Below are 18,917 nucleotides of genomic sequence, written 5' to 3'. Positions count from 1 at the left end.
GGGGGGGGTGGAGGAGAAGAGAGGATGTCCCCAGAGAGGGGGGGGGGGGGAAGAGAGGATGTCCCCAGAGAGCGGGGGTGGGGGGGGGGGGGAGAGGAGAGAGGATGTCCCCGGAGGGGATGGGGAAGAGGATGTCCCCAGGTGGGGGGAAAGAGGATGTCCCCAGGGGTGGGGGTGGGGGGAAAGAGGATGTCCCCAGAGTGGGGGGGGGGGGGGGGGAAAGAGGAATGTCCCCAGAGTGGGGGGGGGGGAATGAGGATGTCCCCAGAGGGGGGGGGAAAGAGGATGTCCCCAGAGGGGGGTGGGGGGAAGAGGATGTCCACAGAGGGTGGGGGGAGAGAGAATATGTCCCCCGGGGGGGGGGCGGGGAGAGAATATGTCCCCGGGGGGGGGGGGGGGGAGAGAATATGTCCCCCGGGGGGGGGGGGGTGAGAATATGTCCCCGGGGGGGGAGAGAATATGTCCCCAGAGGGGTGGGGGGGAGAGAATATGTCCCCAGAGGGGGGGGGAAGATATGTCCCCAGAGGGGGGGGGGGAGAATATGTCCCCAGAGGGGGGGGGGTGGAGGAGAAGAGAGGATGTCCCCAGAGAGGGATGGGGGGGTGGGGGGGAGAGAGGATGTCCCCAGAGAGGCTGGGGGGAGAGAGAGGATGTCCCCCAGAGAGCGGGGGTGGGGGTGGGGGGGGGGGGGGAGAGAGGAGAGAGGATGTCCCCAGAGGGGGGAAGAGAATATGTGAGGGGGGGGGGGGAGAGAAGATGTCCCCATAGGGGAGGGGGAGAGGGCATCATGTACGACATCTTCCCGGCCCGGAAACTGGTGAGAGCCCGGGCCTGAGGAGGGAGAACAGAGGGTGTCCCCAGGCTGGGGGGGGGGGGGGGAAGAGGATGTCCCCCAGAGGGGGAGGGGGGGGGGGGGGGAGAGGATGTCCCCAGGCCGGGGGGGGGGGGGAAAGAGGATGCCCCCAGGCCGGGGGGGGGGGGGGGGAGAGGATGTCCCCAGGCCGGGGGGTGGGGGGGAAGAGGATGTCCCGGGGGGGGTGGGGGGGAGAGGATGTCCCCAGGCGGGGGGGAGGGGGGGGTGTCCCCAGGCCGGGGGGGGGGGAGAGGATGTCCCCGGGGGGGGGGGGGAGAATATGTCCCCAGAGGGGTGGGGGGGAGAGAATATGTCCCCAGAGGGGGGGGGGGGGGGGGAGGAGAGAATATGTCCCCAGAGGGGGGGGGGAGAATATGTCCCCAGAGGGGGGGGGGGGAGAGAATATGACCCCAGAGGGGGGGGTGGAGGAGAAGAGAGGATGTCCCCAGAGAGGGATGGGGGGGGGGGGAGAGAGAGGATGTCCCCAGAGGGGGGGGCGGGGAGAGCGGATGTCCCCAGAGAGCGGGGGTGGGGGGGAGAGGAGAGAGGATGTCCCCAGAGGGGGGGGGGGGGGGAGAGGATGTCCCCGGGGGGGGGGGGAGAGAGGATGTCACCAGAGAGGGGGGGTGGGGAAGAGGATGTCCCCAGAGGGGGGGAGAGGATGTCCCCAGAGGGGTGGGGAGAGGATGTCCACAGAGGGGTGGGGGAGAGAAGATGTCCCCAGAGGGGGGGGGGGAGAGAGGATGTCCCCAGCGAGGGGGGGGGGGGGGGGAGGACTGAGGATGTCCCCAAAGAGGGGGGGAGGGGAGGAGTGAGGATGTCCCCAGAGAGGGGGGGAGGGGAGAGAGTGAGGATGTCCCCATAGAGGGGGGGAGGGGAGAGAGGATGTCCCCAGAGAGTGGGGGGGGGGGGGGAGAGGAGAGAGGATGTCCCCAGAGGGGGGAGAGAATATGTCCCCAGAGGGGGGGGGGGGGGGTGGGGGGGAGAGAAGATGTCCCCAGAGGGGGGTGGCGAGAGGAGATGTCCCCAGAGGGGGGCGGGGGGGAGAGAAGATGCCCAAGGGGGGGGGGGGGTGGCGGGGGGAGAGAAGATGTCTCCAGAGGGGGGGGCGGTGGGGGAGAGAAGATGTCCCCAGAGGGGGGGGGGAGAGAGAGGATGTCCCCAGAGAGGGGGGGGGGGAAGCGAGGATGTCCCCAGAGAGGGGGGGGGGAGAGCAGAGAGGATATTCCCCAGAGGGGGGGGGGAGGAGATGTCACCAGGGGGGGGGGAGAGAAGATGTCCCAGGAGGGGGGTGGCGAGAGAAGATGTCCCCAGAGGGGGGTGGCGAGAGAAGATGTCCCCAGGGGGGGGGGGGGGGAGAGAACATGACCCCAGATGGGGGGGGGGAGAGAAGATGTCCCAGAGGGGGGGGGAGAGACGATGTCCCCTGGGGGGTGGGGGGAGAGAAGATGTCCCCAGGGGAGGGGGAGAGAAGATGTCCCCAGAGGGGGGGGGGGGAGGAGGAGATAGAAGATGTCCCCAGAGGGGGGGGTGGGGGGAGTAGAGAGAAGATGTCCCCCAGAGGGGGGGGGGGGAGAGAAGGTGTTCCCGGGGGGGGGAGGGGAGAGATGTCCCCAGAGGGGGTGGGGGGGTGGGAGATGTCCCCAGAGATGGGGGGGGGGAGAGAAGATGTCCCCAGAGAGGGGGGGGAGAGAAGATGGCCCCAGAGAGGGGGGGAGGAGGATGTCCCCAGAGAGGGCGGGGGAGAGAGGATGCCCCAGAGAGGGGGGGGGGGAAGCGAGGATGTCCCCAGAAAGGGGTGTGGGGGGGGGGGGTGGAGAGAGGATGTCCCCAGAGAGGGATGGGGTTGGGGCAGAGGATGTCCGCAGAGGGGGGGGGGGGGGGCGAGGTTGTCCCCAGAGTGGGATGATTGGGGGGGGGGCAGAGGATGGGGGAGGGGACGGCGTCCCCAAGAAGGGATGGGGAGGGTGTCCCCAGAGAGGGATTGGGGGGTAGGATATTCCCAGAGTGTGATGGGCTTAGGGGAGGATGTCCCAGAGAGTGATGGGGGGAGGGGTTGAGGATGCCCACGGGGGGGGGGGGGAAATTTGGTTAATGCCCCCAGAGAGTGATGGAGAGGGCGATGTTTTCCGAGAGTGATGTGGGGTGGGGGAAAATGTCATAGAATTGTTTTTTCAAATTCATAGAATTTACATTGCAGAAGGATTCTGCACCAACCTTGGAAAGAGCACCCTAGTTAAGCCCATTCCTTCACCCTACCCAGTAACCCCATTTAACCTTTTGGACACTGAGGGGCAATTTAGCATAGCCAAACCACCTATCCTGCACGTCTTTAGACCATGGGAGGAAACAAGAGCACCCGGCGGAAACCCACGCAGACATGAGGAGAACTTGCAAACTCCACACAGTCACCCGAGGCCGGAATGGAAACCAGGTCCCTGGAGCTGTGAGGCAGCAGTGTTTGCCACTGTGCTGCCCGGAGATGGGGGGGGAAGGGGTGAGCATGTCCCCAGAGAGTGATGGGGGCGTGTGAGAGGATGTTCCCAGAGAGTGATTGGCCAGTGGGGGGGGGGGGGAGCGTCCTCCGATAATGGTGAAGGGGTAGGACATTGGGGGTCAGATGTCCCAGAGAGTGATGGGGGTGGGACTTGGTTATCATCAAAGAGTGATTGGGGTGTGTGTGAGGGGGGCGGGGTGGGGAGTAGATTTCTCGAGAGAGATTGAGGTGGATTTACCCAGAGAGTGATTGAGGTGGATTTACCCAGAGAGTGATTGAGGTGGATTTACCCAGAGAGTGATTGAGGTGGATTTACCCAGAGAGTGATTGAGGTGAATTTACCCAGAGAGTGATTGAGGTGAATTTACCCAGAGAGTGATTGAGGTTGATTTACCCAGAGAGCGATTGAGGTGGATTTACCCAGAGAGTGATTGGGGTTTGGATGTCCACAGAGAATGTTGCCGGAGTTATTGATGTCCCCAGAGAGTGATTTGGTGGGGGGGGGGAAAGGAAGGTTTCCCCAGGGAGGATGGCAGGTGAGTTGGTGTCCCCAGAGCGTGGTGGGGGTTCTCCCCAGAGAGTGATTTGGGGGGGGGGCGGCGGGGGAGATGTCTCCTGAGAGTGTGGGGGTGAGGGGTGGGTAGATGTCTCCAGAGAGTGTTTGTGTGTGGGGGGAGGTGGGTGGCGGGTAGCTGTGTCCAGAGAGTGATTGTGGGGTGGGGGGGATTGAGCAGGGATGTTCCCAGAGAGTGATGTCCGTGCGGGGAATTGTCCCGGTGTGATAGGGGCGCTGTTCCCAGAGAGTGGTGGGTGTTGTGCCCAGAGAGCAATGGGGACGTCCGTCCCCAGGGGGTGGGGATGTTTGTACAGTACGTGACGCTGGGAGGGAGCGGAGGTGGCCGTGTCAAGGAGCTAATGCTGAATTATTAGTGACTGAAAAACATCCGGTGTGCCAGATTAGCTTGAAATAATCACCCGACTATAACTACCTCTCTGAGAGCTTACTGCTGATGCATTATTGGATATTGAAGATCCTGTTAATTTGAATCTTCCTTACTTTTGAACAAGTGATTTGAAAAATGGAAAAGGAAGGTAGATTTAGAGCTCCACAGCGATTAGCACTGGAGAGTGATGGGTAGCAGCACTTAGTACAGAGTAATTTTTCTTGCTGCTTGAACGAAGTGATGGATGATTCAATTGATTTTGCTTTCGGTTGCAGTTAAGGATAGTTTACCGGCTGAAAAGATATTTTTCTTGTTTGAAAACTGGTTTAACATATTTCTTCCTCCGTGACGATCTCATGATACGTGTTTTTATAAAGATAGGGTCGTTATACAATACAGGTCATACTGTATTGTGCTGTGTGAGTGTTAAGGCTACAAGGTGTCGGTTCTGTACCAAATTTGAATTCGCTGCTTCAATCTGTTTTCTGGGCTCAGATACTGACTCTGATGGGAGGCTCATTGAAAAGAAGCTGCAGATATATACATTGGGCAGACACAGCATGGGTTCATAAAGGGCAGATCGTGCCTAACTAATTTAGTGGAATTTTTTGAGGACATTAACAGTGCGGTAGATAATGGGGAGCCAATGGATGTGGTATATCTGGATTTCCATAAAGCCTTTGACAAGGTGCCACACAAAAGGTTACTGCATAAGATAAAGATGCATGGCATTAAGGGGAAAGTAGTAGCATGGATAGAGGATTGGTTAATTAATAGAAAGCAAAGAGTGGGGATTAATGGGTGTTTCTCTGGTTGGCAATCAGTAGCTAGTGGTGTCCCTCGGGGATCAGTGTTGGGTCCACAACTGTTCACAATTTACATAGATGATTTCGAGTTGGGGACCAAGGGCAATGTGTCCAAGTTTGCGGACGACACTAAGATAAGTGGTAAAGCAAAACGTGCAGAGGATACTGGAAGTCTGCAGAGGGATTTGGATAGGCTAAGTGAATGGGCTAGGGTCTGGAAGATGGAATACAGTGTTGACAAATGTGAGATTATCCATTTTGGTAGGAATAACAGCAAAAGGGATTATTATTTAAATGATAAAATATTAAAATATGCTGCTGTGCAGAGAGACCTGGGTGTGCTAGTGCATGAGTCGCAAAAAGTTGGTTTACAGGTGCAACAGGTGATTAAGAAGGCAAATGGAATTTTGTCCTTCATTGCTAGAGGGATGGAGTTTAAGACTAGGGAGGTTATGCTGCAATTGTAAAAGGTGTTAGTGAGGCCACACCTGGAGTATTGTGTTCAGTTTTGGTCTCCTTACTTGAGAAAGGACGTACTGGCACTGGAGGATGTGCACGAGGTTAATCCCAGAGCTGAAGGGGTTGGATTACGAGGAGAGGCTGAGTAGACTGGGAATGTACTCGTTGGAATTTAGAAGGATGAGGGGGGATCTTATAGAAGCATATAAGATTATGAAGGGAATAGATAGGATAGATGCGGGCAGGTTGTTTCCACTGGCGGGTGAAAGCAGAACTAGGGGGCATAGCCTCAAAATAAGGGGAAGTAGATTTAGGACTGAGTTTAGGAGGAACTTCTTCACCCAAAGGGTTGTGAATCTATGGAATTCCTTGCCCAGTGAAGCAGTAGAGGTTCCTTCATTAAATGTTTTTAAGATAAAGATAGATAGTTTTTTGAAGAATAAAGGGATTAAGGGTTATGGTGTTCGGGCCGGAAAGTGGAGCTGAGTCCACAAAAGATCAGCCATGATCTCATTGAATAGTGGAGGAGGCTCGAGGGGCCAGATGGCCTCCTACTGCTCCTAGTTCTTATGTTCTTATGTGGAGAGACTAAAGAAACTGGAATGGTCTTCCTTTGAGCAGAGATGGTTCAGGGGCATTTAATAGAGGTGTCCACTGTTATGGTGGGTATTGATGGAGTAAATGGGCAAGAAAATGTTTCTTTGGGAAGCTGGACGGGTAACCAGCGAGCGCAGTGTTCAGATGATTGGCAAAAGGACCGGATGCTGTGATGAATTGGACTGTATTGTCTGAAAGACCATGGAAGCAGATTCAGCAGTAACTTTCAAAAGAGAAATTGACAAATACTGGAAGGCAAACACATTGCAAGCTATGGGGAAAGAACAATGGAGTGAGACTAATTGGTTAGGTCTTTCAAAAAGCCAGCAGTGATATGATGCTCTGCTCTCCGATTGTTTAACATTATGGTTCCTGGAGTGTTGGCACTCCATTTTGAAAATATTGCAAACTATGTATAAAATATGTTCCATTTAATTTCCCTGTGTACCTCAGCCAGCAACATTAAGCAGCATGATGTCGATATCTGGTGACCAAAGGTTGCTAACAGTAGCTCCAAAGCAATTGATGGGTGCTACCAGGGTAAGTAGATTTAAATGTCCCTTTCAGATGCTTTTTTTTTTGTTGTGTGCTAAAATTTAAATAGATTGACTAATAAATGTTCGAGTACCATGAGGGCAGTCTAATACTTTCTTTTGTAATTTAAAATCAGGCGTTTTCCAAAGGAAGATTTATTCGGAGTGCAATTATGCATGGGTGACATTTGTGTTAACTGCCTGTGATGCAATCTGTCGAACATTCAGTTCTCATAAAGCCTGTGGGATTGCTTATCGGGAGGGTGGAGGAGTGTAACTGGAGATCATGTTACCGTAAGGCAAAGAAGCAGAATTAGGCTACTCTGCTCATCGAGTCTGCTCTGCCATTCAATCATGGCTGATATTTTTCTCATCCCCATTCTCCTGCCTTCTCCCAACCCCTGATCCCCTTATTAATCAAGAACCTATCTATCTCTGTCTAAAGACACTCAGTCATTTGGCCCCCAGAGCCTTCTGCGACAAAGAGTTCCACAGATTCACCACCCTCTTGCTGAAGAAATTCCTCCTCATCTCTGTTTTAAAGGATTGTTCCTTTAGTCTGAGATTGTGTCCTCTGGTTCTAGTTGTTCCTACAAGTGGAAACATCCTCTCCACTTCCACTCTATCCAGGCCTCGCAGTATCCTGTAAGTTTCAATAAGAACACCCCCCCCCCCCCCCCCCCCTTCTAAACTTCCAACGAGTATAGACCCAGAGTCCTCTACTGTTCCTCATACGACAAGCTGTTCATTCCAGGGATCATTCTTGTGAATCTTCTCTGGACCCTTTCCAAGGCCAGCACATCCTTCTTTAGATACGGGGCCCAAAACTGCTCACAATACTCCAAATGGGGCCTGACCAGAGCCATATACAGCCCCTGGTCTTGTATTCTAGCCCTCTTGACATGAATGCTAACATTGCATTTGCCTTCCTAACTGCTGACTGAACCTGCACTTTAACTTTAAGAGAATCGTGAACATTAGGGGATTGAAGGTGGACGTGGTAATGTTGCAGGAGACGCACCTTAGAGTAACGGACCAGGTTAGACTGAGGAAAGGTTGGGTCAGTCAGGTATTTCACTCGGGACTAGATTCAAAGACTAGAGGGGTCGCGATCCTGATCAATAAGTGTTTGAGGCGGGTAGAATAGTCTCGGACGTGGCGGTCGGTACATTATGGTCAGTGGGAAGCTGGAGGGGGTGCAGGTGGTATTAGTAAATGTGTATGCGCCAAATTGGGATGATGTGGAGTTTATAAAGAGGATGCTGGGGAAGATACCGGACCTGGACTCGCACAGGTTGGTCATGGGAGGGGACTTCAACACAGTTATGTACCCTGGCTTGGAGAGGTCAAGCTCGAAAACGGGCAGGGTGCCAGCAATGGCAAAGGAACAAAGAGGGTTCATGGAGCTGATGGGGGGGGTGGATCCATGGAGATTTGGGAAGCTGAGGGTGAAGGAGTTCTCCTACTCACACGTGCATAAAGTGTATTCCTGGATTGATTTCTTTATTTTGAGCAGGGCCTTGCTGGCTGGGGTGGTGGACACGGGGTACTCGGCGATTACAATCTCAGACCATGCAACGCACTGGGTTGACCTGCAGGTTAGTAAAGACAGTAACCAGCGCCCGCACTGGAGGTTGGATGTGGGACTTTTGGCGGATGAAGGAGTGTGCGAGTGGCTGAGGAAATGTATTCAGAGCTACGTGCAGGTCAATGACACGGGGGAAATTTCAGCAGCGGTGGTGTGGGAAGCACTGAAGGCGGTGGTCAGGGGGGAGCTGATCTCGATCCGGGCCCCTAGGGAGAAGATGGACAGGGCAGAGACGGACCGACTGGTAAAGGAGATACTACAGATTGATAGGAGGTATGCGGAGACCCCAGAAGCAGGGCTTTTAAGGGAACGGTGGAGGTTACAGGCGGAGTTTAGCTTGCTGACCACAGGGAAGGCGGTGGAGCAGCTGAAAAAGGTGAGGGGGGCGATCTATGAACATGGCGAGAAGGCCGGCAGAATGCTTGCACAGCAGTTTAGGAAGAGGGAGGTAGCTAGGGAGATAGGGAAAGTAAAGGACGGAGATGGGAACCTGGTAGGTGATTCAGTGGGGGTGAATAAGTCGTTTAGGGATTTCTACAACAGGCTGCACCGGTCGGAACCCCCTACGGGGCTGGAGGGGATGAGGCACCTCTCGGAGGGGCTGAATTTCCCAAAGGTGGACGGGGAGCGAGTAGAAGGGCTGGGGGCTCCAACCGGGCTGGAAGAGATGGTGGAGGGCTTGCAGGCCATGCAGGCGGGTAAGGCCCTGGGTCCGGAGGGGTACCCGGTGGAGTTTTATAAAATTTTCTCGGGGATATTGGGGCCGGTGTTGAGGATGTTCAATGAGGCAAGGGAAAGAGGGGTGTTGCCCCGGCGATGTCACAGGCAACGATTTCGCTGATTCTTAAGCGGGACAAAACCCGGAGCTGTGTGGATCCTACAGGCCGATCTCCCTTTTGAATGTAGATGCCAAGTTGCTGGCCAAAATCTTGACCTCCAGGATCGAGGATTGTGTTCCGGACGTTATTGGGGAGGACCAGACTGGGTTTGTTAAGGGCAGGCAGTTGGTGGCCAATGTAAGAAGGTTGTTAAATGTGATCATGATGCCCCCGGAAGGTAGGGAGGTGGAGGAAGTGATCGCAATGGATGCAGAAAAGACTTTTGATCGGGTAGAATGGGACTATTTGTGGGAGATACTGGGACGGTTCGGATTCAGGCGGGGCTTTATTGACCGGATCAGGTTACTGTATCAGGCTCCTGTGGCAAGTGTACGGACGAATAGGACAACATCGGACTATTTTAGACTGCACCGGGGACAAGACGGCGATGCCTCCTCTCCCCACTGTTGTTTGCGCTGGCTATAGAGCTGTTGGCAATTGCTCTGAGAGCCGCGAGGGGCTGGAGAGGACTGGTCCGGGGGGAGGGGTGGAGCACAGGGTTTCGCTCTATGCGGATGACCTGCTTCTGTATGTTTCGGACCCAATAGAGGGAATGGGAGAATTGTGAACAAGGACTCCCAAGTCCCTTTGTGCTTCTGATTTCCCCATTTAGAAAATAATCTATGCGTAAATTCCTCCTGCCAAAGTGCATAACCTCACACTTTTCCACCTTGTGTTTCATCTGCCACTTCATTGCCCACTCTCCTAGCCTGTCCAAATCCTTCTGCAGCCCCCTTGCTTCCTCAATACTACCTGTCCCTCTACAGATCTTTGTATCATCTGCAAACGTAGCAACAGTGCCTTCAGTTCCTTCTTCCAGATCATTAATGTATATTGTGAAAAATGTGGTCCAAGCACAGACCCCTGAGGCACACCACTAGTCACCAGCTGCCATCTTGAAAAAGACCCTTTTATCCCCACTCTGCCTTCTGCCTGTCAGCCAATCCTCTATCCATGCCAGGATCTTATCTTTAACGCCATGGACTCTTAACTTATTTAACAATCTCCTTTGTGGCACCTTGTCAAAGGCCTTCTGGAAATCTAAATAAATCACGCCCACTGGTTCTCCTTTGTCTAATTTCCTTGTTACTTCTTCAAAGAACTCCTAACAGATTTGTCAGACATGACCTCCCTTTGACAAAGCCGTGCTGACTCAGTCCTATTTTACCATGCACCTCCAAGTACTCCGCAATCTCATCTTTAATAATAGACTCTAAAATCTTAGCAGTGACCAAAGTCAGGCTAACTGGCCTATAATTTCCCATCTTCTGCCTCCCTCCCTTCTTAAACAGTGGTGTTTCATTAGCCACTTTCCAGTCCTCTGGGACCGTTCCTGCCTCCAATGATTCTTGAAAGATCACCACCAATGCCTCCACAATCTCCTCACTTACCTCTTTTAGAACCCTGGGGTGTAGTCCACCCGGTCCAGGTGACTTATCCACCTTTAGACCTTTCAGTTTCCCCAGAGCCTTCTCCTTGGTGAAGACCACTGACGAATGCAATGTTGCATGTGTATCCCCACCCATGTCCCATATCCCTCCTGATATCTTACTGCAGATGGCAGGCAGAAGAAATGCTGTATGAAGACAGTAGAGTTTTCATTGTGGAATTACATTTTGCTTCATTTGTTTTTGAAGGGAGTGACTTTGAGCTGGGAGTACTGTAGTGCTTTCCAGTAAACTCAATGGCTACCACTTGCATCAGTCTTATTAATTCTTAATATTGCTTTGGAAAGAAAGCAGCACAAAATGGCTTCAAAATCAAACATTTTAAAACTTGTGTGTTTTAACTTTCCAGAAAGGAAAGAGAAAATTCATAAACACAGGGAAAGATTTATTTTTATTGTGAAAGCTTTATTTTTGCCGAATTTGCATAGTTGATGATCATCTGGTCCTGAGAAACAGGATGGTTGGCGAATCACTGCACAACATACTATGTGTTGGTGGCATCTTCGGTCAATTCTTCAATTAAAGCTGGAGGATAGATGCTTTATTTTCTTGAGGACAATGCAAGGGCAATCAACTAATCATTTTGTTAGTGAAACAGAAATTGTAGCCAACAGCAGTTTAGGACTGTTGGTTGTAGGAAAATGGTTAGATTTGTAATCAACAACTATAGATGCAATTAAAATGTCAACAAAGCAACCACTTTATTTTTAATTCAGTGGTGAGAGGTGGATGTGAGCATTGCCCAATTCTAGTTTCCCAGAGGAGGTGGTGTTGAGCCTCTTCCTTGAATGATTGGGCAGCACTTCCTTTAGTTTAGTCGTTCAATTGGACTTTGGAGGATTACTGGCTCTAAAACATAACCACCATACCACATGTTCACCTGTAACATCTGTTACAGATACAAAATACAGTTTACAAATGTTTACTCAAAATTTAACCAATTAAGGACTGTTTAATTGTCCACTGAAACAGTGCCCTGTAGCTGATAAACTGGTTATTAATCTTCCACTGTATTATTGCGAACCTGGACCAGACCACGGCAGTGACTAGGATACTGGACAGAAACCCCAATATTTTGTTTTAATTTTGAAAGACTGTGAGGAAAGGATGCCTCACTCCCAGAGTGATTTCACTCAAAATAGGGATATGGGATATCAAAACAAGCTTCATTGCAAACGCAGTATTAAAATATCTTCAAGATGACAAAGAAAATAGCTTGCAATTACCCCTTAAACAATATTAATCAATACAGTGACACAATGACCCTTAACTGCTATCTTTATTCCCATTCAAACAACAAAACCATCTCAACGCTCCATTTTAAATACAGTTAGCAGACCCAGACATACCTGCTTAAGAGATGTTCTTTGAGACTGTGTTTTTAGACCTGAATCCTGTCAGAACAATGCAGGATCTCGAACTGAAGACTTCAGAAACTGTCTTCATGGTTTGACTTTCAGAAACAACTGAACAAACTCTGCCTTTTACTCCATCTCTTCCCATCAGTTACATATCTTACTAACTGAACATAAAGGTCTCTAATTAAATACTCCACAGGGAACACTCTTAATCCAAATAGAACTCCATTAGCCCAAGCTTTTACAATGCCTTAATTGCACCTCTGGCTCCCAAAAATAGTTGTCTTTTAAACCAGGATTTTTAAAACACTTGGCTACAGCATTCACAAATTAACTCAGGCTTTTAACCCTTACTGCACCAAATACATGTAACCCAATATATCTGAAATTCCTACATTCATCACAGTATGCTCTACATACTTGGTTCAAAACAAAAATTGCTACTAATTGTTTCTTTTGAAAGTCCAAAGTCCATGTTAGTATCAAAGGAAAACTTTCAGATGCCTCTGATGGTGTATCTACTATTTATGGCTAAATCTTTATATTGAGATCTGTAATTGGGTGAAAATATCCATTCATTGCTTCCTAATATAATTGACCTCCAAGATCCCAGAACTACCAAATGTTTTAGTATTTGCTTTGTAATTTAAATTAATCAGATAATTCAGATCATCCCCCTGTAAAATCCTGAGCTTCAAATGTTTATCCAGTTATTTTATTCCAGTAGTCGCTGCTTATGAATTTCTAGTATCCTTTATATTAACCCAAAAGAAGCACCTCAATCCCCACAAATGCTTTCAAATTCTGCAAGCTACAAGAGTCAACTGCAACAACAAGAGATAAAACATCAGGACAATGTGGTTTGGGATGTGTTGCCATCTTCCTCTCGCTCGTTTTCCTAAAAAAGGAGGTCTTGAGAAGGATATTCTGTTGAGGGTGGATATCGTTTTTTGGAAGTATTTTTATACTACAAATTTTCAACATGTTCACAATTCAAAAACAGCCCCAAACAAACAAAAAAGGCTCCCAACCTGCCCCCCCCCAAACCCATCCCCCCTCAACAGTAAACGGGAACCAGCTCCCGAAAGTGCATGAAGAACAAACCCCAATAATTATAGAAACCCTCCTTCGACCCCTTCAGCTCAAATTTCACCTTTTCCAGGGTCAAAAACTCCAGCAGGTCCCCCTGCCACGCCGAGGCACAGGGTGGAGAAACTGACCTCCACCCCAACAAGATCCAATCAGTGAGGCGAAGGCTAAGACATCTGCCCCCCCACCCGCCAGTCCGGTCCCCTGAATATGGCATCTAGGGGACCGTGCTCCACGTCCACATGTAAGGCCCCTGAGATTGTACTAACCACCGTCCTCAAAAATCTTTCCAGCTTCTGGCAGGACCAAAACATATGAACATGGTTCACGGGGCCTCTCCTACATCGCTCTCAGACATCCTCCACTCTCTCGAACAGCCGGCTCATCCTTGATTTTATGAGGTCAGCTTTATCAGCCTCAGTCTCGCACACAAAGTCAAGGCATTCGCCCTCTGCAGCACCTTACACCACAGTCCCTCTTCCAGCACCACCCCCACCACCCCCAGCTCTTCCTCCCACCTTGCCTTTTCCCCCCTCCCCCGATAGCAGCGCCTCCAGCAAAGAGGAGGCTGGTGCTATCGGGAAGTTCAGGAAAATCTTCCTCGCAAAGTCCCGCACCTACATATACCTAAGCCATGTGCCAGCCCATACTTCTCTCCCAGCTCCTCTAAACTCAGAAATTGCCCCCAAGGAACAAATCCTTCATTTCCTTAATCCCTGAAACTCCTGGTTCCCCCTAATCGGCATCCCCCTTGAACCAACCCTCAGCTTAAAGTGCTGACTAAACTACCCCCAATCTTCAATGTGGCCACCACCACCGGACTCACCGATGGGGGATTACATTCTTGGAGCCACCAGGAGCGGTGCCGTTGTCAGCACCCACAACCCTGATAACCTACAAGAGCCCGCCATCATCTTTACCTTCAGAGCTCCCTCCTCTCATTGCTCTAACCCTGCACTTTCTCTACATTCGTCGCCCAATAGTAATACAGAAAGTTTGGGAGGCCTAGCTCCCCCACTTGCCGTCCTCTCTGCAGTACCCTCCCAATCCTGGCCACCTTTCTCTCCCCCTCTTCCCCCCCCTCCCCTCAACAAACAAGGAGAATCAGCCTGTCCACCCCCTGAAGAAGGACTTAGGCAAAAAGGCCAGCAGACATTGAAACAAAAACAGGAATCGTGGCAAAACATTCATTTTAATTGCCTGCACGCGGCCCGCTAACGACAGAGGGAGATTGTCCCACCTCAGCAAATCAGCCTTCACCCTCCCCACCAAGCTAGTGAAATTAAACTTCTGAAACCCTGCCCAGTCCCGGGCCTCCTGCACCCCCAAATACCTACGTACTCAGTTTTGAAATATACAACAGCAGATCATCAGCAAATAGGGACAACCCCCCTCATATCTCCTTCCAGAACCCCAAACTCCTCAGCGCAATGACCAAGGGCTCTATAGCCACTGCAAACAGAAGGGGCATGGGACAACCCTGTCTCGTACCTGGTGTAGTGCAAAATACTCTGAATCCGTGCTGGTAGTGCACACACTCACCATTGGCTCCTTATACAGCGGCCTCACCATGCCACAAACCTTGGCCCAATCCCAAATCTCTCCAGTACCGCCATCAAATAACTCCACTCTACCCGATCAAAGGCCTTCTCCGCGTACAGCGCCACCACCACCTCCATCACCCTTCCCTCTGCCGGGGAAAGGACCACATTCAACAACCTCCTCGCATTCGAGAACAATTGTCTTCACTTCACGAGCCCTTTTGAACCTTCACGCCAAAACCTTTGCCAGTATTTGGCATCTACATGCAGCAGAGAGACGGGCCTATGCGACCCAAACTCCAGCGGTTCCATGCCCTCCTTTAATAACAATGAGATGGAAGCCTGCCCCATTGTTTGCAGCAAGTCACCCCTACCCATCACACCCTCAAACATTCCCATAATCAACGACGCCAACTTGCCCTTAAACTTCTGATAAAATTCGACCGGGAACTCATCAGGCTCCTCCAACCTTGTTCTATCTTCCTCTCCCAACCTTGGATATGCAAGCTAATCCAGAAATTCCCATATCCCCCGCTCCTCCTCAGGGGCTCCGACCTATATAGGTCCCTATAAAATTTCTCAAATACTTTATTAATCTGCTCCAGAGCCACCACCAACTTCCCCGCCTTATCCCATACCTGAACTATCTCCTTCGCCGCAGCATCCCTTCGGAGCTGACCGGCTAGCATATGTCCTGCTTTCTCCCCATACTTATAAACAGCCCACCCTGTGCTCCTCAGCTGGCGCACCGCTTTCTCCCGTGGACAATAGGTCGAACCTAGTCTGCAGCTCCTTCCTCTTTGCCAGGATACCAAGTCCGTGATCCTGCATATATCCCATCCATCTCCAAAATCTCCTCTATCAGTCTTTGACGTTCCTCCCTCTCCTCCCTACCCACCTTAGCCTTGAATGAGATCACCATTCGGGATGGCACCCAGCATCCTCTTCACAAATGCTGCTTCATCCTAGTTGGGGCCATTACGCTCACCATTGCCACCAACCTCCCCTCTAACGTACCCATAACTATCACGTACCTGCCCCCCTGATCAGCCACCACCGTCTCCATCTGAAACCTCACCCTCTTGCCCACCAATACCGCCACTCTTTCTCCCCCCCCCCCCCCCAAAGCCCTACTGTCAAACCCCGAATGAATCACCTGACTAGCCCAACTCTTCCTTTTTATTACAAACATGTATCAAAGCAGGTTACAGGCAATAAACACCCTGGGAAACATACTTCCCAACAATCAACTATAGAGTCTGGACAGATTTTTCCCCTTTTTCACACCCCCACCACCCATCCCCCTGCGATGAGCAGCTCCTCAAACAGGGTCACAAACATCCCCACCTTTTCTCAAACCCCCTTGCTGAGCCCCTTAACTCAGACTTTATCTTCTCCAAACGCAGAAAGTCGTACAGGTCACCCAACCAAGCTGCTACCCCCGGTGGCGATGTTGATCGCCACTCCAGCAAAATTCGCCGCCGTGCGATCAGAGGCAAAGGCCACAACATCGGCTTTCCTCCTCTCCATGAGCTCCAGCTTCTCTGAAACTCCAAATATCGCCACCAAAGCGGCCGGGACCACCTCCCCTTCCACTACCCTGGCTAAGACAGCAAACACTCCCGCCCAGAATCTTCCCAATTTTTCACAACCCCAAAACATGTGCACATGATTCGCTGGCCCCTGCCCACATGCCTCATACTCATCTCTTACTCCCTGAAAGAACCCACTCATTCTCGCCCGAGTCATATGCACCCTGTGCACAACTTTAAACTGTATCAGGCTCATCGTTGCACGAAAGGAGGTCCCGTTTACCCTTCGCAGTGCCTCACTCCATACGCCCCAATTGATCTCCCCTCCCAACTCCGCTTCCTATTTCTCCTTGATCTTCACCACCCGCTCGCCTCCCTGCTCCCCAGCCACTTGTATATATCCTCAATTCTTCCCTCCCCTTCCATATCCGGAAGCACCAGTCACTCCAGGAGGGTGTATCCCGGAAACCCAGGGACCCCCCTCCAGACCTTTCGCGCAAAGTCCCTAACCTGCAGATACCTGAAATCACTACCCCTCGGCAGCTCAACCCTCTCCCTTAGCTCCTCCAGACTGGCGAATCCTTCCTCCAAATACAGATCCCTCACCTTGACCAGCCCCACTTCCCTCCACCTCCTGTATGCACTATCCAGTGGGGGGGGGGCCCCCTCCCCGGCTCAAACCCATGATTCTCGCACTGCGGTGTTAGCACTGGCATCCTTTCCATCCTAAAATGTCTCCTCAGCTGATTCCATATCTTCGCCGTGGGCTGCATCACTGGGCTCCCTGAATATCTACTCGGAGCCATTGACAACACTGCCGTCACCATAGCCCTCAAACTAGACCCCTTACAAGATTCCTCCTCCATCCTAACCCACTGTACCCCTTCTCCCACACCGCCACCCAATAATAATGATGTGGAGATGCCGGCGTTGGACTGGGGTGAGCACAGTAAGAAGTCTTACAAGACCAGGTTAAAGTCCAACAGGTTTGGTTCGAATCACTTGCTTTTGGAGCACTGCTCCTTCCTCGGGTGAATGAGGAAGGAGCAGTGCTCTGAAAGTTAATGATTCGAAAGAAACGTGTTGGACTTTAACCTGGTGTTGCAAGTTCGGCAACGCCAAACCCCCCTGCTGCTTCTATGACAGGGTCCTCCCCACCCTCGGCACCTTCCCAGCCCATACAAAATCCAAGATGATCGTGACCACGTTCCGAAAAAAGGCCTTTGGTATAAAGATCGGGAGAGCCTGAAAGATAAACAAGAACCTCGACAGAATATTCATTTTCACCACTTGGACCCTCTCTGCCAACGTTAAGTGCAGTGTATCCCATCTCCTAAGATCCTCCATGGCCTCCTTCACCAGCTTCGTTGAGTTTCACTTATGGAGCCCGTCCATCCCCTCACTACCTGAATCCCCAAAAACCTAAACCTATACCTCGCTACCGTAAATGGCATCTTCCCTAAATTAGCCTGCTGTGCCAGCTCATTCACCGGGAATACCTCGCTTTTCCCTACATTAAACTTGTACCCTGAGAACCCTCCAAACCTACCCAGCAGGCCCATAATCCTTCCCACACTCTCCAACGGATCCAAAGCATACAGCAAGAGGTCATCGGCATAGCGCGACACCCGATGCTCCCTCTGTCCCCTCGTATTCCCCCGCCACTCTGCCGACCACCTGAGAGCCATAGGCAATGGCTCTATTGCCAGCGCAAACAGCAGCAGTGACAGCGGGGACCCCTGCCTCGTACCCCTGTGTAAGTCAAAGTTCCGTGAGCTCATATCATTCGTCCTCGCCCTTGGTGCCACATACAGCAACCGCACCCATGCCACAAATCTCGGCCCAAACCTTCCCAAAGCTTCGAACAAGTACACTCCACTCCACCCGATCAAGTACCTTCCCCGCGTCCATGGACACCACTACCTCCGGTACCAGAGCCCCCAACGGATTCATCACCACATTCAACAGTAGTCTTATGTTACTCGCGAGCTGCCTGCCTTGCACGAAGCCTGTTTGATCTTCTGCAACCTGCCCCGGAACACAGTCCTCCATCCTCCCCGCCAACAACTTAACCAATACTTTCACATCTGTGTTCAATAGTGATATGAGTCTATACTACCCACATTCCACCGGATCCTTCCCTTTTTTGGGGATTAGTGTGATTACTGCCTGCATCATCGTCTCCGGCAACTCCCCCTTCTCCAGTGCTTCATTAAAACCCCCCAACAGATGTGGTGCCAGGTCCGATGCAAATTCCTTATAAAATTCCGCTGGGTACTACCCCCCGGGTCCGCCTCGTAAAGTCCCTGGTAGTACTCCCTAAATGCCTCATTTATCTTCCCTGCCTCCGACACCACGTCTCTAGCCCCAGTCAGTAATTTCAATAATTCCCTGAACACAGCCTGCTTCCACCTTCTCCCCATACTCCTATTGCACCCCCCTTGGCCTACGCAGTTGCCCCACTGCCCTCCCCGTTGTCAGCCTGTCAAACCGCCCCAGCAACTTTTTCCTCCTCGCCAATCCCTCCACGGTGGGCACCCTCGAATATTCCCTGTCCACCTCCACTATCTCGCTCACTAGGTGGTCATGTTCCGCCCTCCTTTCCTTATCTGCAAGGGCAATAAACTAGCCCATCTCTTCCTGAGCCTCACCTGATCCTTCACCCTCAAATGGGTCTCTTGCAGCATCACCTCATCGGCCTTGAAGCTTTTCAAATGTGTGGAAACTCTCGATCTCTTCAACAGCTCCCCACGTTCCACGTCACATTCTGATCCTTCGCACCTCGCAGGCCCAT

General features: G+C 51.6%; 1 protein-coding gene across 4 annotated transcripts in view; it reads left to right on the top strand.

Annotated features, from left to right (window-relative positions):
- The window catches only part of ints13 (integrator complex subunit 13), a 98,704-nt gene that overhangs the window by 9,805 nt on the left and 69,982 nt on the right, over positions 1-18,917 (top strand). For all 4 annotated transcript variants that reach the window (XM_072471854.1, XM_072471857.1, XM_072471856.1 and 1 more), the window contains exon 2: positions 6,610-6,696. In XM_072471854.1, coding sequence (XP_072327955.1) covers positions 6,610-6,696 — 87 coding nt within the window. The remainder of the gene's footprint in view (positions 1-6,609; positions 6,697-18,917) is intronic.

The sequence above is a fragment of the Scyliorhinus torazame genome, chromosome 13, assembly GCF_047496885.1.
Source record: "Scyliorhinus torazame isolate Kashiwa2021f chromosome 13, sScyTor2.1, whole genome shotgun sequence".
Taxonomy (NCBI): domain Eukaryota; kingdom Metazoa; phylum Chordata; class Chondrichthyes; order Carcharhiniformes; family Scyliorhinidae; genus Scyliorhinus; species Scyliorhinus torazame.
The sequence above is the reverse complement of the archived record's forward strand: the minus strand, read 5'-3'. Positions and strand labels throughout refer to the sequence as shown.